The following is a 25,545-nucleotide window of genomic DNA, read 5'->3' on the forward strand; positions in this document are numbered from 1 at the left end:
CCTAACTTTGTTGGACGGGTGGGGGTAAAGAAGTTAGTCCAAGACCATAAAATTAGGTTAGCCACTTGGAAGATAGGGTCTTTAACTGGTAAGTTGGTAGAATTAGTAGATGTTATGTGTAGGAGAAAGATTGATATTTTATGTCTATAAGAGACCAAATGGGTAGGTGAGAAGGCAAAAGTGATAGAACCTTGGGGATATAAGATTTGGTATACAGGAATAAATAGAAATAGGAATGGAGTAGGAATTGTTATTAGTCGTGAGTTTATAGATTGTTGAGACTAAGAGGTTCATAACATCAACATAGATAATGTAGTTGAGGTCCGTAGGAAGGGTGATAGGAATTTACTTATTAAATTAATATTAAGTACGGATATTATTAAAATTATTAGTGTTTATGCACCTCAAGTAGGTTTAGATGATTCCATTAAGCGTCAATTTTAGGAAGATTCAGATGGAGTAGTACAAGGGATATCTTATGCAGAAAAACTTTTCATCGGCGGTGACCTTAATGGACATGTAGGCATTAGTAGGGATGGATTTGAGAGTATCCATAAAGGCTATGGTATAGGAGAAAGAAACGAAAGTGGAGAAAGCATTTTAAATTTTGGTTTGTCCAATGATATGATCTTAGCAAACACTTTGGTTTAGGAAGAGGGAGTCTCACCTAGTAACATTTAAAAGTGGGGTTAATATGAGTCAGATAGATTTTTCCTACTTAGAAAGAGAGATAGGGATTGTTGCATCGATTGTAAGGTTATACCGAGAGAAAGTGTAGCTACACAACATAGAGTCTTAATTTTAGATCTTAAAATATAACAATGCCGCAAAAGGGATAGACATAGGATAAATCCTAGAATTAAGTGGTGGGCACTGAAAGGAGCTAAACAAAGAATGTTTGTAGAGCAGGTAGTTAAGGAAGCTGATTGGTGTCTCGAGGAGGATTCAGAATCAATGTATAATAAGATAGCGGGTGGCATGAGAAAGGTGGCTAAGGAGGTATTGGGTGAGTCTAAAGGCAGTGCACCGCTAGGTAAGGATATATCATGGTGGAACGAGGATGTCAAATTAGCTATTAAGGTTAAAAGAGAGTTATAAAAAACTAAGTAAGAATCGTGATAATGAGAATTTGGAGAAGTATATGATAGCAAAGAAGGAAGCTAAAAAAGTAGTTCGAAACGCGAGGGATAAGGTATATGAGAAGGTTTATGACGAGTTGGATACCAAAGAGAGCGAGAAGGATATTTATAGGCTTTCAAATATGAGAGATAGGAAATCGAGGGATCTGGGTATGGTTAGATGTATCAAAGATGAAACGCAAAGGGTTTTAGTCAAAGATGAAGAGATTAAGGAGAGATGGAAAGATTATTTTGATAAGCTATTTAATAGAAGTCATGCTCAGGATCTTGGAGACTTCTCCATTCCTTTTCATGAGATGAATCGTGACTTCATGCGCAAGATTCAAAAGAAAGAAATTGCAGAGGCTTTGAAGAAAATGAAATCAAGAAAGGTCGTTGGCCCAGATGGTATACCTATCGAAGATTGAAAATGCTTGGGTGAGAAAGGTTTAGAGAGGTTGACTAATCTTTTTAATAAGATTTGGCGGACAAATAAGATGCCTAATGAGTGGAGGAAGAGTACTTTGGTGCCTCTATATAAGAATAAGGGTGATATACAAGATTGCACAAACTATCGCGGTATAAAACTCATGAGTCATACTATGAAACTTTGGGAGAGGGTGATTGAGTCTAGGTTGAGGAAGGTTGTCATGATATCGGAGAATCAATTTGGTTTTATGCCTGGAAGATCAACTATGAAAGCTACACATCTTCTTAGACAACTTATTGAGAGAAATAGAGAGAGGAACAAAGATTTGCATACGGTTTTTATTGATTTGGAGAAGGCATACGATAGAGTACCTAGGGACGTTCTCTGGTGGACAATGATGAAGAAAGGTGTTTCTCTCAAGTACATTAGTATAATTAAAGATATGTATGAAGGAGTAGTAATCAATGTCCGCACTTGTGGAGGGGTGACAACCAATTTTCCTATAACGGTTGGGTTACATAAAGGATATGCATTAAGCCCTTTCCTATTTGCTATAGTGATGGATGAGCTTACGAGATCAATTCAAGAAAATGTGTCGTGGTGTATGTTGTTTGTTGATGATATCGTTTTGATTGATGAGTCTAGAGTTGGGGTTAATGCTAAGTTAGAATTATGGAGACAGACATTGGAAGCAAGAGGTTTTAAGTTGAGTAAGAGTAAGACAGAATATATGGAATGTCGGTTTAGTAAGCAACGAAGTAGTGATGGGAGTGTAGTGAAGTTTGGTGAGCAAGAAATACCGGTGGATGATTGTTTCAAATATTTAGGATCTATCATTCAAAAGTATGGAGAAATTGATGGAGATGTAAATCATAGGATAAAGGTTGGGTGGATGAAATGAAAAAGTGCAACTGGAGTGTTGTGCAATTGTAGAATGTCATTGCGGTTGAAGGAAAAGTTTTATAGGACGACTATTAGGCCCGCTTTACTATATGATACGAAATGTTGGGCTGCCAAGAGACATCATATTAAAAAAATGAGTGTAGCTGAGATACGTATGCTTAGATGGATGTGTGGAAAATACAATAAAAGATAAGATTCAGAACGAGGAGATACGTAAGAAGGTAGGCATTGCACCCATTGAAAATAAGATGAGAGAGAATCGTTTACGGTGGTTTGGACATATTCGGCGAAGGCCTAATGATGCTCCAGTTAGAAGGATGGAGAAATGGGAAAATATATTAGTTAAAAGAGGCCGGGGTAGGCCTAGGAGGACTTGGATGGAGATGATAGGAAAGAATATGAATGCTTTGAACCTCACCGAGGACATGGCATTGGATAGAAATGATTGGAGGAGAAGAATTCATGTGGAAGACCCAGAATGATTTTCTTTGTTGGTTCATATGGCCAACCCCAATTGTTTGGGATGAAGGCATAGTTGTTGTTGTTGTTGTTGTATTTCACTTTCAAATTGATATTTCGCTTCCCGCTTCCTATAAATTTTAAAATGCCTCGCTTCTCGCTTCTGCTTCCCGTATCATTTGCTTCTGCTTTCCATATCATTTCCCACTTCCACTTCCTAATTTATCAACCTTGATCCAAACCCAAGATGTGAGAAAATTGGGTTGTTCATGTTTGTAATTTTTATGATAAGTATTTTTTCTATTTCATGTTATTAATCCTTATCTCAAAAGAACAAGTTTTGCCAGCATTTTGAAAAAACAAGAGTTTTCTTGTTTTTGTTTTCAAAATTTTTATTTGAAAAGGACATGTACAGGATTTGGCTAACTGTAGTTTATCTTTACTAAATTGCTTAATAGTTACCATTTTACAAGGTAAAGCATAATCACTTCAGAATTTAAAGCTCTCCTTGTGTTTTTATATTTACTTGTACACATCCTTTTTGCTAATAAGAAATAAACTGTAAGATTGAAAATTCAGCCCACTCATGCAGAATTAACACCATATCAACTGAAGGGGAAAAGGGATGAATTTGAAAACCTGTTGTCCCCCCAAAACAATGACCATCAACAGACAAATATAGAACCGGCTAGGGCTGTCAACAGTTAGGCCTTACCTGACCAGACCCAATACCAACCTGACAGTATTAGGGTTTAAACTTTGAACCCACTACAGTAGGTCTGATTAGCTATTTGAGTTGGACCCACAAGATCTAAGTAGCAGATGGACCAGGGTAAGGTCTGGAAGTTTATAAACAAGACTTAAGTCTGACATGAGAGCAGTTTACATGTAAAATGTTAAAACAATATAGATGTTTTATCAGGTCTGCTTCTTGCCATCCAAACCCCAACCCAGATATGGTCCTGCCTATTGGACCCTATAGAGCACCTCAAACTCAGATTCAGGTCTGGATCCAGCAAGATACAGCCCAAAAGCCAATCTATTAATAGCACAGGAGCAGGCACAAATCAGACAAATATCCTTGGGCAATAAGACCGACTGTAAATATTTTGAAATATAGGGCTTCATATTGTTAGGACACTGAATCCAACATAACTGGTGTAACCAAGGTTGTCAAACTAGGAAGCGGAAGCCGGAAACGATACGGGAAGCGGAAGCGAGAAGCAAGGAATTTTAAAATTTATAGGAAGCAGGAAGCGAAGTATCAATTTGAAAGTGAAATATGAATAAAAATGAAGCAATATGGTAACTGAATAGGAATCAAACAAATAAAAACTAAAATAAAATTGATTATTCTTATATTTCAATATTTTTCAGTAAAAGAGTTAAATTTTTGTTAAAATCTAACAATGATGGTAAAAATTTAGAGAAAGTACATGGGAAGTGAGTGGAAGCGTGAAAGGAAATATATAAAAAGCATCAAAAGAAATATGAGAAAAGCATATAGGAAGCATAGACCATGCGTGTGGGAAGCATAGAAGAAGCATGGGGAAATCGAGATTCCCATGAAGTTTCGAAAGCAAGTATCGCGCTTCTAAAGCGAGTTTCCGAAAAGTGCGCTTTTGGTAACCCTGGGTGTAACCATGTATGTAGGCAATAACCATAAAGCCATGAGTCTTGAATTCAAAACCTTTGTTAAATGTAAGTACAAGTTCATTTAATTTCAATTTTAAAGAACTCACTGCTTGAACTTCATGGGGATCCAAATATATTGCTTGATCATCTTGTATGCCTACAATGTAAGTTGAGGCTCCAGGCTTTCCGCCCAAAATGCCAAGAGACTGAGGAAACGTGAACGTTGCACATAGTGATGGTATATACCTGATTAAAAACAAGGACCAAATTGTTAAACACCATGAAGGATGTGCATTGGAACTACTATTTTAGTAGAGCAACATTTGGGAAAAAAAGTTCATTTAAGTTCAAATGCAACCTAAGAATATATATCTATATATAGAGGGAAAATGTTTGCTACTAATGAAGGTAAGGAACTAATGAGCTAGAATTCATAGGTGCAAGCCTTGGATCGTGCTTTTCTTATGTAAAAATGTGAATTTTTGAGTAATGAAAAATTTGGCACATTGCGGGCTGTTGGTTTTTTAACCTCTTTAAAAACCTTGTGATAATCACATGATTCAAAACAAATTTTCTACTAGATAAACCACGTAGATTACATTTGTAACATTTGATCTAGAAAAAATTGGAAATTTTCGAAGAGTGATTTCTACTCATTTGTTTGTTACCTTCATTAGTAGCCATGAGATCTAACATTTGGTGGCTGGATCGCCGCAAACAACTGCCGCATGGTATCGTGGTTCAACCATAATAAATTCTCATTCAAATATATATATATATATAGAGAGAGAGAGGGTAACTGCCTACACCAGTTCGTTTCTGGCCTTCGAAGGGTTCTTTTCCATGTTTTTCTCAAATCTGGTCGTACAGATGTGTTCTACATACTTGACTTTATAGGAATTGACTCTTACATCATCCTATTCTGATGGGCGGTTAGGTTTTAATAAGATTTGAAAATCGATGGTGTAAATTTTTATAAATAACCATAAATATTCAAGGCTTAAAAAATCTCTTTTTATTATCGAAAAAAAATGACCCAATGCCGAACGCAACTGTGGAGTCAGATTTGTGAAAAACATCCTGAAAACCCCTGTTTGCTCATGGAGTAGGCAGCTCTCTCTCTCTCTCTCTCTCTCTCTCTCTCTATATATATATATATATATATATATATATATATATATGAGAACTGAACATATTAGGCCCACTTTTCTCGTTCTGCCCCATAGTTCGAAGTGTTTTATGATAGATCTGAACCGTTAGATGTGTTTAGCATGCTCGATTTAGTGGGAATCGACTCTTGGATCATATTTTTTCGACGAAAAAATGTATTTTTATGAGCCGGGAAAAAATGTAATTTCGACGAAAAAATTCTAGGTGCCATGAAAATACCGCATATTGTTAGCCGTTGTATTTTGAAAACTTTCAAAATAATGCCTATGTAATGTAGTTGGACGGTCAAAGTGCCAATGTCCACTAAACAAAACATGTAGATCACATCCATGATATTAGGCTCATGAAAAACAACGAAAAAAGGAAAACAGAAAAAAAATGAGGCATTTGTACATACAAATGACTAGCAAATATCACCCGGATATACATACATACATACATATGTTATCGTACTTTATTGTTATATATATATACACACACACACACACACACACATAGGGGTATTTCAGTCATTTCCTGCTTTGTAATAGGGACTTCCTAGTAGGGGAAGACTTGTAATTCTATTTTTTATATTAGGTAGATGTTGGGACAGCCCAACTAACCATTGGGCTAGTCCAATGGCTAGTTGGACTAGCCCCTTTCTCTTTTGTTTCCTCTTTTTGCCTATATAAGGGGATCTTCCCCATTGTAATAGTTATGCTTTGCTAAGCATATTTGTAATAATACAAGCATATATTTTCTCCTTTGTGAGAGAAAAACAGGCTGAAAGAGAAAAAAATTCGCTTGTTTGTTTGTGCATGGAAAATTTTTCTCATGCTATACAGAAAGCTGGTTATTCGGCAGTTGAAGCTCAGTAACAACAACTGAACAAAACAGTTGGTCGACCCAAACTTCAGACATTTTAACAAGGAATTCTCCTACACTGATTCAGGTTACATCATAATTCAAAAAACAAGAATCATCTGTCCCAATTCACCATTGTATTACATCACCATCAACTTTATGATCGTGGCCCAACCAATTCGGTCATCAGTTCTATTTCACTCTACTCAAAGGATGACACTTTAATCGGTCAAGATCACTAAAGCAATATACAAAGTCAAAAAAATGAATCAAAGTTAAAATTTAATCAGGACAAACCTCCAGTTCGTCATTTAACAAAATTAAATCCATTTTACAGTTTATACAACTCAAAACCCAAGCACAATTTTCAAAATCCATCTCACAGTACACGCTAAGAAACTCAAAATTCAAGAGTAAAAACTAATAACCTGGGATGTCTGCACATCAACATCAAATTACACACCCAAAAGTCGAACATAAAATTAAAAACTCATCTTGATTACAGAAAGACATACCAAAATTATAGCAGACTTACAAAATTGAGACTCAATATGCATCAGGACTAAGCTCTAACTGGAACCTAAAACTATACAATCTACAATCAAAGTCTGAACATGAACATCGGTCTTTTGCTAAGATCAAGCTTTTAACTAGAGCAAGCAACAAAAGAATTTCATCTTTGAAAAATACACCAAAAAGACAGTGTTACTGGATCAAACCTGCCAAAAAAATTCATGGATGTAAAATTCACAGAAACCAACAAAAAATAGATGAATCAAACTTAGACTACTGCTTGAGAAGAAAAAGATAAATTCATAGTTATTTCAAGTATAACACCAACAAGAGCGACCCACCCCTCTTTCTTCCTGCCAACAAATTGCGGTAGTGATAAAGGAGAGGGAGACGATGATGGTGGTGGTAGGGGGCCAGCAGGGGAAGTAGAGAAGTGGGTGTTGATGGTGAAGGCGAAGGGGATGAAGACGATGGTGGTGGTGATGAAGGGGAGGAAGACGATGGTACGAGGTGAGAGAGGGGGAGACAGGAAAGACTTTGATAGGAAACACTCCACCCCCCTGAGGAGTGTTTCCTATCAAAATAGTACTTTTTCAACATGTTTCTCATAGAAACATTTTCTCTTGTTTGGAAAGGTCGGAAAAATTGTACGGTTTTCCGACCTCGGTTCACTTCTGCTACATGTTTTCTGCTTTCAAACGTGCCCTAAAAGGAAATGAGAGAGAAAAGACATTGATAGACTATAAGAAAACCTACAAAGAATGGGAGGTGGGCCATGCAAAGGTTTCAAAGAATATCTTGAATCAAATGGGATTGTACACCAAAGATCTTGTGACTACACACTCCAATAAAATGGTTTGGCCGAAAGAAAACATAGGCACAATATTGAAACCACTAGGATACTCCTAATTTCAAAAGATTTTTGGGCCGAAACTTCATTAACCAACATATATCTTATCAATCGAATTTCTTTCACGAAACTGCAAAATATTTCTCCTATTGAAAAAATCTTTGAAACTCCTCCCGATTTTTCGAGACTAAGGACTTTTGGATGTAAATGTTTTGTCCTTACCAACAAAAATGACAAACTTTCTCCAAAAGTCATTCCGTGTGTATTTCTTGGGTATGGAGAAAACCAAAAAGGCTTTAGATGTTATGATTTTGAAATAAACAAAATCTATATTTCTAGAAATGTTTATTTTTTAGAGAAGAAAAGTTTTTTGATCAAGGTGTGCCTAAAAAATACCGAATATTCATTTTTACTTGAATTATTGCCTAAGAACAATGAGGAGTGCATGATTATTGACGTTATTAATCAAGAACCTCCACTCAATATCCAGAATGGTGATAACATTGATCAAACTGAGCCTTTAGTAATTCAATATAGTAGATGTGGCAATGAGAGACACCCAAGCGCCTTTAAAAATTATTCTAACTTAGAACAACAATTAGGTGAACTTAAAATTTGTTCCATATGATTCATTCTCAACTCTCTATAGAGCCTACCTAACCAAAAATCCTGACATATTTTGAACCAACTATCTATAATAAAGCAAAGAAATACTCAATAATGAATAGGAGCCATGAACGATGAATTAGAAGTACTTAAAAAATCCAAAACCTGAGAAATAAAATATTTACCTAAAGAAAAGAAACCCATAGGTTGTAGGTGAGTTTACAAAGTTAAAATCAAGAGTGATAGGACTTTAAAAAGATGCAAAACTAGATTAGTAGCAAAATGGATATTCTCAAGAATACGATATAAATTATGATAAAACTTTTACACCTTTAACTAGGATGACCTTCGTTAGAAATCTCATAATTGTAGTTATCGTAAAGGGTTGGTCTAAGGTTGTAAGTATCGTATTGTTACCCATATCGATCGGGCAAAAAATAGCATGTATTGTAAATTTTAAATAAAAAATTTCTAAAATTCTAAAAAAATCAAGAAAAAACAGAAAAAATTAACAAAAATTCTAAAAAAACCATAACATATAAAACAATGATGAATTGCATAAAATACAACCATAAACTCACATATGAATCATTTATGTCTCTATGATCTTCATAAGACTCTTGCAATTAAGAACATGCCATAAGACTCATACTTTCATATTACAAAAACAAAACAAAATAACCTCAATAATCATAATCATCATCATCTTCTTCTTCTCCTCCTACTAAAATTAATAATAAAACATGCAATTGATAACTGACAATGTAAATAAAAGGCAACTACATAATTTAAATTTTAAACACAATTAAATTATTAACTAACAATATTAAATTCATATCCAAGTCATACTAAAATGTCATAAGTCATAACCAAACTACTAAAAGTTCATGATAACTACAAACATTATATTTAACCAACGTTTTACATGTCAATCTTCATCTCTAAATTTCTAAACTATAAAGATCTTAAAACTAAACTATCTTCTAGAGCCTATTTGCCAAACATTAGGTGTAGAGCCCACGATTTTATGAAAAAAAATTAAAGTACCGGACTCGGGTTGGATCCAGATCCAACCCGAATCCAAACCTGAGTTGGCCTATTTAAACCACGCAGAGAGAAACCCTTCCCCGCGCAGCCCATTTCATAGGGCAAAAAAATTTAAAAAAAAATCCAAAAAATGAACCAAAATGCCCCTGGGTGCGGTCAACGCACCCAGGGTCGGGTTGGCCGCACCCGCGTCGACGCGGGTGCGGCACCTAGCTAGCTGAATCCCTGTGACTTAGCTGAAAGTCCTTTTTCTTTGTATTTTTGCAACCTTCTTCTTTCAATTGCTTCTAGTTCATCAATAACATCAGCATGAAAAGTAGCAGGAATAGATGGAGAATCACATGAACATGCTTTTTGACAAAGACCTGCACAATATGTTATTTAAATCTATGCAGTCACCTCTAATAATAGCACCACAAAACACATATCTCAATGATGACACTAGTCGTAGTACATCATCCATGCTTCTGTAGTATTGCCATGCAGCATCATCTTTATGACATAAACGTGAAGACGACATCGAAAGATCTAAAATAAAACATAATCGATTAACTACCAAATAAAAATATAGGCATACAAATATTAGACAAGTTTACACACACATAATATACTTAAGTCCTAGTAGTACGAATGAATGATGACAACCACGACATCCGCAACATTCACTTGCTCGACTAAAATATTGAGGAGTCATAGGTTGCGTCCCAAGGACAGTCCTAAGAGAAAAAAAGCTCCTAATAGAGCCTCTAGCTCTACCTCCTCTCGAAGAACTCCCTCCGCTTTCCCCTCCTCTTCCTCCTCTTCTTTCTCTTCTTTTTGTGCTCTTGACGGCACTACTACTAGCACCAGCATACCTTTCCCCAAAAAAACTCAATAAGAAACAAAGAATATGGATTTTTAACTTAACCCACTTCCTTTAATAGAAAAAGGGTGAAAATGCACTCTTGAGAAAATTACAAAAGCCCTCTCCCTTACGCACGGATTGGCCCCAAAATCGTTCTCACGGCTCCTAGGGTGCGTGTGTTCCCCTCTAATGGCTTCTACACAAATGAGGGAGTCGGCCCTAAAGAGGTCCTTAAAACCAAAAATGAAAAAATAACAATTTTGACCTACTTAAAGTATGCCAAAGGTGTATAGCATGATACAAGTGTATCATACGCTATGGAACTATACAGGGGTGTATCGTATGATACACCCGATATGGATATGATACACACTTGTACCATGATACGAGTATATATCGCATCGTTTACTCCCAAAGTTACAATTTAGTATGATACTTACAACACTGGTCATATATATATATATATATATATATATATATATATATATATATATATATATATATATATATATATATATATATGTAGAAAACATGCTTCAAACTGAATCATTTCCAAGAAAGACTGAATCTTTTTATTGTAAAAATTTAGATGCAATTCTTTTATAAATATGTGTACATATGAAAGTTCTTTATTCTAGCATATGGTTTTGACTAATAAAGGGTCTGATTTGCAAACTGTGCAATGAAACAATGAAAACTAAAACCATCAGCACCATGCAGGAATCAGCAACAATACCTTTCCACACACATACACACACACATATATATATATAATGAGTAATGCCGTAGTGCTCCGAGAGTACTTATTCCCACATTAGAAAACATGGTTGTAGGTTGTATCTTCTCAATTAAACGTTATGGATTCACTCAACATAGTTTATTTGATAGGAATCATGCTTTGGATCATGTTTTTTGAACATAAAAATAGGATTTTTTTAAGTCATAAAATTTTGATACATTGTGAGCCATTGATTTTTAAAGGTCTTAAAAATCATACATGTATGCTATAATCACATGATCCAAAACTTGTTTTCTACTAAATAATGATTATAGATCATATCTATAGGGTCTGATCAACAAAAAAAGTTTAGGAAATTTGAAAATTTTAAAGCTTCTTAGGTAGGAGTAGGTAATCCGAGAGCACCTTATCATTACCAATACAATATATATATATATATATATATATATATATATATATATATATACATGTGTGTGTGTGACAAGAATAGTCAGGGAATTAAAGAGAGTCCCTCTTTCCTGTCTACTCCATCTCCAGGGCATGCTGACTGCACTTCAAATTTTATGCATGCTGATATTTTCTCAAGTGCTCCCAAAGAAAAAAAATTAGATCATGATATATTTTTGCCAAGATTTCCGATAGAACAAGATTTGTGATATTACTCCAAACTATAAATTCAACAATGAAAATTCTAGTTTATTCACACTAGAAAACCAAGGAGTGAGGAGACAATTAAATTTAAATGAATAAATGGCAACAGCAATATAGACAGAGAAAGTACAAACATACTGCAAGAACTAGAGCAATTTCCATAACCATCCTTAAGATCAAGCAAATTCCAAATTAACTATTGCAATCAAAAAAATTTTATGACCTTGGGTTAACTTTGTCAAGTCCAAGAACCAAAGGAACCAACAATAGAAGAGGTGCCCATGCTCTTTGATCCTTTGAAAATTCTGAACAAAGTCTAGCAGCAGCATCAATGCAAACAACTGGTGCTCCACCTCGCTCCCCATGCTCATTACCAGAAACTATATACACAGCCATGGGCAAGGATTGGCTGCCTTCTTCAAGGTCATCTAGTTCTCTTTTAGTACGAGCAAGAGATTCCCAAGCTCGACATATAGCATATGGTCCTAACCAAGAACCAGGAGTCAGGCCACACACTTTCCCAGCTTGAATTAGATTGTGTATGGACAATGCAGACGCCCCCGAGTCACCAAAATGAGTCAAAATCCTGATATACTCCAGATCAAATGGCTGCATAATCAACACGGTACCATCATGAGCAACCCTGCAGTGCAATTTAAAGATCCTTATTACCCTCTATATGATAACTCACATGAAAGATTCAAAATTATGCAATGGAGAAATCATCTATTCCCATGATCTGCTACTGTATCCATGCATCTCACCTTCTCAATGGGTTTTCTCCAAGATCTTCCCAAGTAGTGAAAAAGCAGAGCCTGTATTCAGAAAATCAATGTACAGTGTAAATCAACATAAGAAAAATGCAATAACATTACATGGATGAAAAAACAACTTTGATTCAAATTGGACCAAAGGAGAGGTACAATAGACCATTAGCAATCTAAAAAAAAAACAAGGAAAGTAATAATGGTAATCATATTTTCGAGAGAAAGGGTTGAATGTGACAGACTGATTAATGGGGTTACACGTGGACAAGGGATCATGAGTTCCACAGTGGCTAGCTCCAAGATTGCTAGCGAGAGAGAAAAGAAAATAAGATACCTGAGCAACAAGCATCTGACTACTTCTAAGCATGCAACCCCAGTGAACATCACTGGTGAACTTTGACTCACCAATAGCTTCAAAACCTATCAAACACGCCATAACTTAGTCTAGCAAAACATGTTTACTGTGATATATAACACAATAGCCAAGAAAGAACGACTTGCTCAGCGATGGATAAGTGCTCAGTCATGCAAGTTTCAAAACTAACCTTTGCGATATGTCATCCGAATTCTTGAGGAGAAATCTTGTAAGAATGCAGTGTATCCATCACTATTACTTGCATCACTTGTGGCTTCCTCAGGTGAAATTTTATAGCAGACTCCCAGAAGCCATATTTCACTGGTAGAGCTGGAAAGACCAGGCCTGTTAAATCCAAGCACACGCTCCTGGAAGCGCCTCATGGGATTGCAAGTTACAGCTTTTCTCACAGCTGTGGTCCAACCATCACTTCTAGGTTTGTGTTCTTTGGACCTCTCCCTGAAAGACAACTCTTTATATGCATCAAAGACAGCAAAAGTGGAGGCAAATAAGCTTGACCAAAGAGATTTATTATGAGCCTTGTTCTTTGAATCAGAGGTACCCGGAGGACAGTCTTTCACAGAGCAATCAGAAGAACTTCCGGTAAGAAATTTTGAAGTTGCAGTTCCCTCAGGCAAGCCCGTCATTACCTAAGTCGATAAAAACATCAAAACACATGACTTCAGAATGATAACCTTGTGTGGAACTCAACAGAATGTAAATTGCAACTTTCAAGTCCAGTCACAACAAAATGTCCGGAAAAGTTAGTCATTTGACATTGGCCAGAAAAGAGAATCGCTTGAAGGGCTAGAGATTTCTTCTCTTCTGCTCTTGAAAAAGCAAAGGGGGTCTCACTTACTATGAAGTACTAAATGAATGTTTTTCCAACCTATATTTGATCAATAATAAAATAACTCACAAGTGATATCCAAAATGGGCCTTAGAGCAAGCAACAAGCACACATTCAGGTAGAAGATAATTCAAAACAATTATTCTCTAGCCAATGACCATTCCAAAATTTCAGAACATCAAAACTCCAAACCACCATGTTGTTCTTTCCCTCCTAACATAACTAGTTTGATTTTTCTATTTGGATCACGTTGCCACAAACTGCAGAATCATGATCACAACAAAATAGTAACTTGTTTCCGACTAGATGGAAGTATGCAGTATGCACCATCCATTACATTCATGGCAAGCACTTTTTACCCCTAGGCTGAAAAGATAATAATCTGAATTCAAGATCAGATTTGTTCTTGATGTAATGGTCATAAGTACACTATTCACATTCTGTACCTGAGATAAATTTACACAAGTGTAAGACTGATATCCATACCCTATAAATCAACATGATTTCTAGGTAATTGAGTAAACATGAGTACCTAAAAAAGTTAATGTGCATAACTAAAACATTTTTATTCAACAAGAACATATGCATAGACATTTATGCACAACAATAATTTCACCAACAACACACATAGAGAATACAAGCCAAGTCACGCCTGAAGCCCACCATGCACAGCTAAGCCTGACCTGAGCCAACCCCCTTACTACAAAGGAGGGAACAGGACTTAAACATATCACCTCTATTTTGGAAGGAAAAGTGCCAAGACAAAAGGCCTTTTTATATCACAATAACTGTGCAAAATATATAATATCAAATCTCTTTAATATTTTTAACCACCTAAAATGAGCTTAAGCTGAAGCTCAAGCTTGGCTTGTTTGACTAAATGAAACTTTTGGTTAAGCTTAGTAGACAAAAGCATAGGTGTTAGGCCCTTAAAAGACAGCTGGCACCTAGGCAACAACTAGTCATTGAAGGCATGTTTGCTTTGGTCACAGGTGGGGATGAACAATCACAACTGAAAAAGTAGCTGAGATTGTTGGTCACAAGGTCAATCTTGTGACCAACTTTCATAAGATTCAAGGCAAAAACAATCACAGCTGGCAATCACAATCACAACTTGTACTTTTCTCATGTTTTACTAACCTTGAGAAAGTGTTGTAATTGTGACTAAAAATCACAGGATCTTGAGAAAATCCAAGAATCACAGGGCATTGCAAACATGCTCTAACTAAGGACCCAAACTTTTCTTGTTTTTTTTTTGTAAAATTTTGAACAATAATAAATGCTAGAAATAACAACCTTAACCGAAAAAATGAAGCCTTAATAGTATAAAAAAACGAAGTAAAGAAGAAGATGAGGGATGAACAACAAAAAGAGGTGCAGGGAGAGAAGAAAAAGAGGGAAGGGGAGGGAGAAGGGACACCTGATTTTCTAGTCCTTCACCTCCCTTCTTCCATGTCGGTGAGAGAGGGAGAGAGGCAAAGGAAGTAAAAGGAGCAGGAATGTCAGGTCTTACCACCCAACTCCACTCCCTTCCCACTTCCTAACCGAAAAAAGTCAAAGCCTAATAGAAACTAGGTGAGCTACTGACTGGCTGACTAGGAAGGTGGGACTGGTCAGTCAGCTAGTGCTTAGGTTGACTAGGTGATTAGTCGACCAACAAGTTGTGCTATTGACTTCTAAGTTTTGACTACTAAGCTTAACCATAGATCATGTATTAAACAACGAGCTTAAATTGAGCTTGTAGCAAACCAAGCTTGTTGCCCACCCATATACACATGCACCCATGCACACAAACACAAACACAAACATGGTGCACAATACTCCCTAAGTAATCTGATTTTTGTCCCCTTCTATCCAAGATCCTGTTCCTACTATCATTTTCTTAACCCCTTTTTAATCATATAACCCCTAAAACCAAAGTTGGATCTCATAGTTGTAATGAAATAGCAGAAAATACAAAAAAAAAACGTTACTAAGGGCTTCACAAGATCACAATCACAAAAGTACATAAGCACAAACCAATGTCACTAAGGGCTTACAAGATCACGATCAAAATGTGCACAAGCACAAGTCGACTATAGGACAAAACAATACCCAATAAGGAGCAACAACACAAGCACTAAGTGCATATAAAACATTAAAGAACTAAATAGAAAAACACAAAATATAAAAATATTCATCTTTATTGAGCATAAATGCTTAAGAAAAGCATTGGTTACAAGAGAGGGATTCAACCCCTATTTATACACAAAGAAAGAGCATGGGACTCTATTGGGAGCCTCTCAATAGTCATTGGGAGCTCCCAAACGGTCACAAATGTAACCGTTGGAGAGCCCTTAATGACTATGGTCTTTTGACCATAGAGCCCATGCTCCTTACAAAAAGGGCATTAAATAAAAAGATAAAAAATAAAGAAGAGAAAAACTGTTACACGAGTAAAATGATAAAAATACCCCTAAAAAGTATTTACCTATTACATCATTATATACATACATATATATGTACAATATGAAACAAATATGTATGTATGACAATACATATATATATATATATATATATACAACCTAACACTCCCCCTCAAACTTACGGTGAGGTATACCGAAAGTTTGGAAATACAACAAAGATTCAATGAGAATGATCCAAGTCTTCAAGTGTCTTCAATGAAAATCTCCATCTTTATAACATATTAGAGAGTTTTGCAAATACAAGTCTTCAAATGTCTTTTATTGGTGATCATCTCCAATCGCCTTCATCGGCTATCTCCATCTTCATGATGCATCGAAGATATTCCTTTCTTAGCCCATCGCAACTTTAAGAACATATAGATAAAACAAAATACGGGTCCCAACTACAAAAAAGAAAGTATTCTAACTAAATAGTTATGAAGTTTCAAAACAAATATATATATTTTGAACAAAAATAACATTCAAGGAAAAAAATGTAATCAAAGTAGTGATATTTTTTATAAATATTAGATAACCATTAAGAAAGATAGGGAGGAGCATACCTCAAAAGATAATTTTTTATAAAATCAAATTTAGACAATCATAAACTCAAAATCAACATATTTTTCAAGAAAACATGAATATTGTTCATAAGGAAACTTAACCACTAAAAAACATATCAATTATCAAGAAGAGATAAACAATGATGTATTAAGAATATTCTAAATTTTTAGAAAATCCCTTCAATTAAAACAAATCATCAATTTATACTTAAAAACATGCATATAAAGTATAATACTAAAAAAAAACCTCAAGAAAATCAGAGTTAATAAAATTTATGTATGCAACAATGTGAACAAGATAATAAATAAGAAACACATATATATATCCAACATGCAATTAAAGCATATTTAATGCACATAAGCCGGCAATAAAAATAACTAGTTTTATCAATAAAATGCACATAAAATATATGATTTTAATGTAAAGAATCAAATAACCTTCAATTACAAATAAAAATGTCCACCAATATCAAGTGGATAACACACATTGCTTTTGTAAGGAACACACTCTTAACACCCACAAAGGGGCACACGCAAGAAGGCTCACAATATAAAGAATGAGATTTTTATTAAACATCACAAGTATGCAAAATTCATGAAATTTTTATCAATAAACATTTTTTTCCTATAAGAAAACGCAAGTAAAAAACATTTTAAACATGGAGAGATTCTATAAAATCCCACATAACAAAAGGAATAATACTTGCAAATTTCAACAATAGTTCGACTAATACAACCAATCACCTCACTAGACCTCCAAACCTCAAAATTCAAGTGTATTAGTGACTAGAACAAGAACATAACCAATGGGTGCACATAACTCACCACATTAATAACATCTATTATTTACATATAATGACACTCAAAACAAATGTATCGACAACTAGAACAAGAGCATAATCACAATGTCAACAACAACAACTACGCCTTCATCCCAAAACAATTGGGGTCGGCGATATGAACCAAAAAAGAAAATCATTCTGGGTCTTCCACATGAATCCTTCTCCAATCATTTCTATCCAATGCCATGTCCTCGGTGAGGTTCAAAGCATTCAGATCCTTTCCTATCATCTCCATCCAAGTCTTCCTAGGCCTACCCCAACCTCTTTTAACTAATATATTTTCCCATTTTTCCATCCTTCTAACTGGAGCATCATTAGGCCTTCGCCGAATATGTCCAAACCACCATAAACGATTCTCTCTCATCTTATTTTCAATGGGTGCAACGCCTACCTTCTTACGTATCTCCTCGTTCTGAATCTTATCTTTTACTGTATTTCCACACATCCATCTAAGCATACGCATCTCAGCTACACTCATTTTTTGAATATGATGTCTCTTGGCAGCCCAACATTCCGTACCATATAGCAAAGCGGGCCTAATAGTCGTCCTATAAAACTTTCCCTTCAACCGCAATGGCATTCTACGATCTAGTTGCATTTTTCTATTTCACCCACCCAACCTTTATCCTATGATTTACATCTCCATCAATTTCTCCATACTTTTAAATGATAGATCCTAAATATTTGAAACAATCATCTACCGGTATTTCTTGCTCACCAAGCTTCACTACACTCTCATCACTACTCCGTTGCTTACTAAACCGACATTCCATATATTCTGTCTTACTCTTACTCAACTTAAAACCTCTTGCTTCCAATGTATGTCTCCATAATTCTAACTTAGCATTAACCCCAGCTCTAGACTCATCAATCAAAACAATATCATCAGCAAACAACATACACCACGACACATTTTCTTGAATTGATCTCGTAAGCTCATCCATCACTATAGCAAATAGGAAAGGGCTTAAAGCAGATCCTTGATGTAACCCAACCGTTATAGGAAAATTGATTGTCACCCCTCCACAAGTGCGAACATTGGTTACTACTCCTTCATACATATCTTTAATTATACTAATCTACTTGAGAGAAACACCTTTCTTCATCATTGTCCACCAGAGAACGTCCCTAGGTACTCTATCGTATGTCTTCTCCAAATCAATAAAAAACATATGCAAATCTTTGTTCCTCTCTCTATATCTCTCAATAAGTTGTCTAAGAAGATGTATAGCTTCCATAGTTGATCTTCCAGACATAAAACTAAATTGATTCTCTGATATCATGACAACCTTCCTCAACCTAGACTCAATCACCCTCTCCCAAAGTTTCATAGTATGACTCATGAGTTTTATACCACGATAGTTTGTGCAATCTTGTATATCACCCTTATTCTTATATAGAGGCACCAAAGTACTCTTCCTCCACTCATTAGGCATCTTATTTGTCCGCCAAATCTTGTTAAAAAGATTTGTCAACCATTCTAAACCTTTCTCTCCCAAGCATTTCAAAGCCTCGATAGGTATACCATCTGGGCCAACTGCCCTTCTTGATTTCATTTTCTCTTGTCTACATATAATCACAATGTCAACAATGGGCTAAAATCACACATGAAGATGTAAATAAACTTCTTTTGTCTACATATAATGACACTCAAAACAAGTATATCAACGACTAGAACAAGAGCATAATCACAATGCCAACAATTGGGCTAAAATTTGTCTATATATAATGACACTCAAAAAATAAGTGTATCAACAACTAAATCAAGAGTATAATCTGAATGCCAGCAATAGGCTAAAAACACGCACAAAGGTATGAACAAATATATCTTGTATACATGAAATGACACTTAAATAAGAGGCATAATAGGAGGAAACACAAAAGGTAAGAAAGCTTTTAATGAAAACAAACTAATGCCATCAATTTGTACAATCTTTCAAAACACCATGGTTTCAAAAAAAAGATAACCATCACGGATAAACATAATTATAAGAATCCAACATAATAATGGTCAAATAAACAAATGAGTGATACAACACACTCATAAAACCAGAGATCAAACAACTGTCAATTAGAGCTAAACTATAAGTTGACAATCTAAACTGACATAACCGAGGTGCACACAACTCACCCCCACAAACAAACTCTAGTTCAATAATAACAAGGTCAAGAGAAATGATGCATCATATAAAATTCTGTGATGGACACAACAAATGTCATAAGAAATCATGAAAATCATTTTCTAAATAAGTGAGTTCAAATATAAGAACCAATTTGAAAAAAAAAGTTTCAAATCAAATCCAATAACGGTAGATGAAAAACTTATACTGAATATAGTGCAATCATATGCACAACAAGATGTCAATTGATGCAACCATAGGCATTGTTAATATAAGCAAGTTATATATAGAGATAGCTTAATCTAGATTACAAGTCTACTATAAGACAATCAATGCCATATAACATTAAAAATGACCAAAACATATAGAGATTCTCAAAGAACCATATAGAAAACCAAGTGCATACACAAGTACAACTAATCATGGATACTCACAAAGAGATTAAAAGAACTTATGCATATGCAATAATCTAAATAACTTAAAGTCACATATCTTATACAAAAGACATGCATAAAAACAAATTTAAGCATATATGCAAGTGATAGATTTAAGGCACTAAGGAAAAAATATAAAAAAAAAAAATTATAAACAAATATGCAATGAATCAAGAGTCTTTAATCAAGAAGATACATGTCTACGAAAGATCTAAGTGGACAAACATGTCCATCAATAATGGACAAGTACTAAAGTGAATCATGAGGGAAACACTTATAACACCCACAAAGGGAAAACACAAAGAAGTTTCTCACGATTCTCAACCTAATATTTTATTAAAAATAAGTGTGCAATATATTTAAATCTCATGCAAAACATGTAAGATAATGTTCATTAAAGAGTCGTGATACTAAGAAAATAACATAATCATAAGGACCACAAAAAAAGCAAGAGAAACACCCAATATCATAACTATTGTCCCACAAAAGGACCATAAAAGGCATTTATTAAAGTGAATGACTTCCCATAAGAAATTACACTCAATACCTTATGCACGAATAAACAATCATGTAAGGTACTCATAAGTGCATAAGGATCAAATATCAAAAAATTATTTTTTTTTCATAAGCTAGATAATAATTCGTAACACTTTATATGTTACTTTTAATACACCAAGAGTAAAGAGAACAAGTAAAAATAATTTTAAGCAAAATTTCATAAGATCATACTTATGAAATACACACAACACCATTATTTTAAATATTTTAAAATATATGACAAATTTTCAAGAAAGAACAAAATAAAGTTCAATAATAGAACAAAAGCCAACAAATGCTCAAGCATACAAAATTGTATACATATATATCAAATAAAAAAAGTTTTTTGAAAAATTAAGATTCAAACATGATTCAAAAAAAGAACATACATATATCTAATTTCACAAGATTAAACAAATAAACCTTATACGAACAAGTCCAATAATAAAAAAATATTCAAAGCCTTTTTTTAAAAACAAACATATATATTTAAAGATTAAAGAAAATAAGTGTTTCTTCATGCATAATGCATGAAAAAGATAACACAAGAAATAATTAAAGATATAAGATAAATACCGGGTCTAGTTTTCCCTTGAATCCAAGCCATACAACGATCATGAATCCTTCACGAAGCATAAACTCGAACCAAAGAATCTCAAGACCCAAAAGAGGCAAAAAGCCAAGAAGAAATTCTTGGCTCTGATACCATGTAATGAAATAGCGAAAAATACAAAAAAAGCAATGCCACTAAGGGCTTCACAAGATCACGATCAAAAAAGTACATAAGCACAAACCAGTGTCACTAAGGGCTTACAAGATCACGATCAAAATGTGCACAAGCACAAGCCTACTATAGGACAAAACAATACCCAACAAAGAGCAACAACACAAGCACTAAGTGCATATAAAACATTAAGGAACTAAATAGAAAAATATAAAATATAAAAATATTCATCTTTATTGAGCATAAATGCTTAAGAGAAGCATTGGTTACAAGAGAAGGGTTCAACCCTTATTTATACACAAAGGGAAAGCATGGGGCTCTATTGGGGAGCTCCCAATAGAGTCGTTGTGAGCTCCCAACAGTCACAAATGTGACCATTGGGAAGCCCCCAATGACTCTATGGTCTTTTGAGCATAGAGCCCATGATCTTTACAAAAAGGGAATTAAATAAAAAGATTAAAAAAAATTATGTTGGATACATGTTTGTTGTTGGTTTTAGCACTTTATTTTAAGAATTTAGATTATTTTTAAATTAATTGTTATTTTTTTATGGTTGTTTTCTTTGCTTATTCAATTACTTCTAATAATTGGGCAGGTTTTGTAATGTTCAACATGTTTTTTTGTCTATTGCTTATTGTTGATTGATTTCATGTTGTATACGTGTTTGTTACTAGGCTTTTTAGGGGTCCACTGACTAGGCACCGCCTAGCGCTTTTGACTACATAAGTTGGCATTCTCAGAACTCAGTATCAGGTTTTGCTGCCTGCAACCCGAATCAAGGTTCTTCGTTTAATTTGTTAAAATTAAATAATAAACATATACATAATAAATCCATCATACAACAATTAAATAGCCTAAGGTCTTAAAATAATCATTAAGATAGAAAAAAAGAAGAAATTCTCGTTAAGTATGATTCTTGTTTAACTAAAGTCAACATAAAAAAAATCTAACATCATATATCTATACATTATCATCAAACATTTATATATTTATTAAAATCAACTAATAAACATATAAATTTTATTTGCTATATAAATAAATATGCTCAACTATACCGTCTAACAAATCCAAATTCCAAAGACATTAAAACAAAATAAGCAATAGAAAAGAAGCAGACTAGCAGAGGTAAAACAAAAAAATCAGATCAAAGATCATACATCAACATCTACAAGCTACGAAATTTCATGAGCGATTTGGACGAAAATATCCACAAAGATAACAAAATCAAAGGGAAAAATCCACAAACCAAGATACACTCCCCAAATCCGGAATTGAGTCTGCAACGGTGAAACTGAGACCCCAATCGGCGTCAAAAAGAAGTACAGAAAAGCGTGCCATCAATGGCGGTCGAACTCGAACCCAAGCATAGCCCCTATCCAAAGAGAGGCGCAGAATCCAGAAAATCGTCAATGGAGAGAGAGAGAGAGGGGAGGGGACTTGCCTACCTGCTTCGGTACCTCCTCATCTTCCGTCTCCCTTTGGCCTTGATTCTCCGGAAAATCCTACCGGTTACCGGCGGCGCAGCGGCGTCTTGAGCAAGTGACGGAGGGAGGGTGAGAAAGAGAAAGAAAGTGGGGGTTGGGGGGTACGGATGGCAGTAGACCGGGGGAAAGCGGGGGCCCGCCCCGCCTCGCCCCGTTTGGACCGGGGATGGAGGCCGGGACGAAGGTTATCGGCATGAATCGTTAGGCCACCGATTCAGCTATATCGACTGATACTAATACTTAAGTGAATCGTTTTGTATTGGAAAAAAATTTAATAAAAAAATATTAGTTGTCAGTGATTAAAATAATAAAAAAATTGTATTTATTTAAAGATGAGCCGATTCAGGGTGAAACGTATCGATTTTGTGCCGATACGATGAGTATAGGTCAATACATATATTGATTTTGTGCCGATACGATGAGTATGGGTGAATACTGATATTGGTTAAGGAGATCAACCCTCTCGATCTCATATAACCTACCTTGGCCGGACCAGCGTCCAAAGCCCCCTTACACATCCAAGCTGTCACAAAAGATTCGTCGATACGCGGACACGTGACTTCATTTGGGCTCACAAATTCGAAAACATTTAAAAAAAAAAAAAGGACACTAGAGCATGCATTTTTAAATTTTTAATCAATAAAATACTATTTTCTTTGATATTTTAACTATAAAAATGTTTTTTTACTGAAATCATTAAAAGGTATTAAAATATTATTTAAAATAATAAGCATACATGTCGAGTCTGTGTTGATGTGTCTGATCGTGTCATCAGTGTGTCCCTGTGACATAGCATCCAAGAGTCCTTGGACGTTAAGCAACCAAGGCCATCATGAGTAGCCCGCTTTTAACGCATCGAGGGTATTTTGTTATCTTGCTTTCCTTAAGCTAGGCTTGAGGTTCGCATGATCGCCTAGCCCTAAGTGACATTTGTTATGGTTGCAAACATGCCCCGTTCACAAATAGTAGGGTGAAGATCATGGTGGCCAAGGCAATGAGCTTCCAGCACCCAGCCCAAGAGGGGGTGATCACCATTTTAAGTGTGGCCCAATTGACCAAGCCTAGGCCTTGCCCATGAGATAATTGGTCATTAAGAGAATATCTAATCAATTACTTTAATAACATATTCATTGAGAAATTTGGTGGATATGGCAAATGAGCTTGAATTAGTTAGGTGCTGAGGCACGCCTTGGGTGCCATGTCTTTAAAGTGGTACTTGTCTCACTTAGGAACAAGCCCTAGGTGAAGCATTTTCATGTGTGGGTGCGCTCCCTAGCTCGGCCTTGAGTTCCTCATAGCTTTCAGCCTTAAGACTTAGGTGCACTTAATAATCCTTTGAATTTGAATATTTTGTCTTATGCTATGTTTTGACTTCTAGTTTGTAGGATCTCTATATAAGGCTCTCTTAGGGTTTGTAATTCCAACTTTTTGAATGGAAATTAGAATTAGCCAGCTTAGTATAGAATTAATAAGATAGTCATTATCTTCTTAAGTTTGGATCTCGAATCTATTTTCTAAAACATCTTTTGATGAAAAAACCTTTATTTTTTCTTTTAAAATTTGAGGATTTACATAATGACGATCATGGTGGGACCATTCGCATGATCTAAAGATCAAAGTTTCTAGGATAGCGTTGTGAGGTTAGTATCATTTTTGGTGTTTTTTTTGGATGTGGATCCATTTCGGATTTAAATTCCATCATATTTCTGTTTTCTGTTTTCTAGCACTGTTGCGGTGATAGAGCCATATATCCTTGATTGTAGTTCAGTTTTTCACGTTCTAAAACTCATTGGAAAGCTGAGGGTTGGATCTATGATTCACATGTTTGGAATATTCTCATATTCTAAATTACAGTGTATGAAAATATGCACGCACAAAAAAAAATAGTCATTGTCTTGACTGTTTTCTGTAGAAAACTACATGTTCTTTGGTATGTAACTCTACAACCCAATGACAAAAACTCATGTTTTTATATTCATTGGAAAGCTGAATAACATATCTAAAACTTTCTAGTTTTGAGACAAAGTCAAAACCCCCTCCAGGGTTCTCATTTTTGGGATCCGAAACTGAAACTAGGTAACTATTCTGCAAATCAAAACAGGCATATCTCCTCATCCGACCATTAGATCGTTGTGACCTTGGCAACTTTATAAATATAATGATTGCCTCTTTATTTGTTCTTTTTTTGTGTTCTCGAATCTTTAGTGCATGAAGCCGAAAAACAGGTTATGACAGATGGTATAGGGACAATAGCACTTGTTTTAGGAGCACTTTTGGGGTTATATCTCATCCCCCCCCCTGTCAGTTTCCTGCATGACATATACCATTGGAAAGATATTTTATTTTTTATCTTTTCTCTATTTTGAGTTTTCTCAAATTCTTGTGTTTTCTAGGTAAAACAATTAGTAGCTACTATTTCTTGACTTAGAAAAAAAAAAAAAAACACCCCTTTTTTTAATATCCGATTTGTTTGTTTTTTTGGGGTTTCTGAACCTTTGTTCCTAAGACTTGTGTTTGCATCCTGAACTTGTGTGTTGTTTGTAGCAATTGGACTCGAGTAGATCTTTTGGATAAGATCCATATTCAAATCTAAAATCTGGTCTGCTTTCATTTTTCT

General features: G+C 35.1%; 1 protein-coding gene across 2 annotated transcripts in view; it reads right to left on the reverse strand.

The window, feature by feature from the left end:
- Nucleotides 1–22,953, reverse strand: part of LOC149815933 (cysteine protease ATG4B-like) — a 34,132-nt gene extending 11,179 nt beyond the window's left edge. The window contains exons 1-8 of one of the 2 annotated variants that reach the window (XM_089990009.1): nt 22,890–22,953; nt 22,691–22,816; nt 13,493–13,580; nt 13,121–13,389; nt 12,910–12,995; nt 12,573–12,623; nt 12,032–12,417; nt 4,653–4,791 (exon numbers count right to left, since the gene is read on the reverse strand). In XM_089990009.1, coding sequence (XP_089846135.1) covers nt 4,653–4,791; nt 12,032–12,417; nt 12,573–12,623; nt 12,910–12,995; nt 13,121–13,313 — 855 coding nt within the window. In that variant the 5' untranslated portion in view covers nt 13,314–13,389; nt 13,493–13,580; nt 22,691–22,816; nt 22,890–22,953. Of the gene's footprint in view, nt 1–4,652; nt 4,792–12,031; nt 12,418–12,572; nt 12,624–12,909; nt 12,996–13,120; nt 13,581–22,690; nt 22,817–22,889 lie in introns of both variants that reach the window. The other variant, XM_089990008.1, reaches the window with a different exon arrangement.
- Between the last annotated feature and the right edge of the window lie 2,592 nt (nt 22,954–25,545).

Source organism: Nuphar pumila, chromosome 15, assembly GCF_984573655.1.
Source record: "Nuphar pumila chromosome 15, dmNupPumi1.hap1.1, whole genome shotgun sequence".
In the NCBI taxonomy this organism is placed as follows: domain Eukaryota; kingdom Viridiplantae; phylum Streptophyta; class Magnoliopsida; order Nymphaeales; family Nymphaeaceae; genus Nuphar; species Nuphar pumila.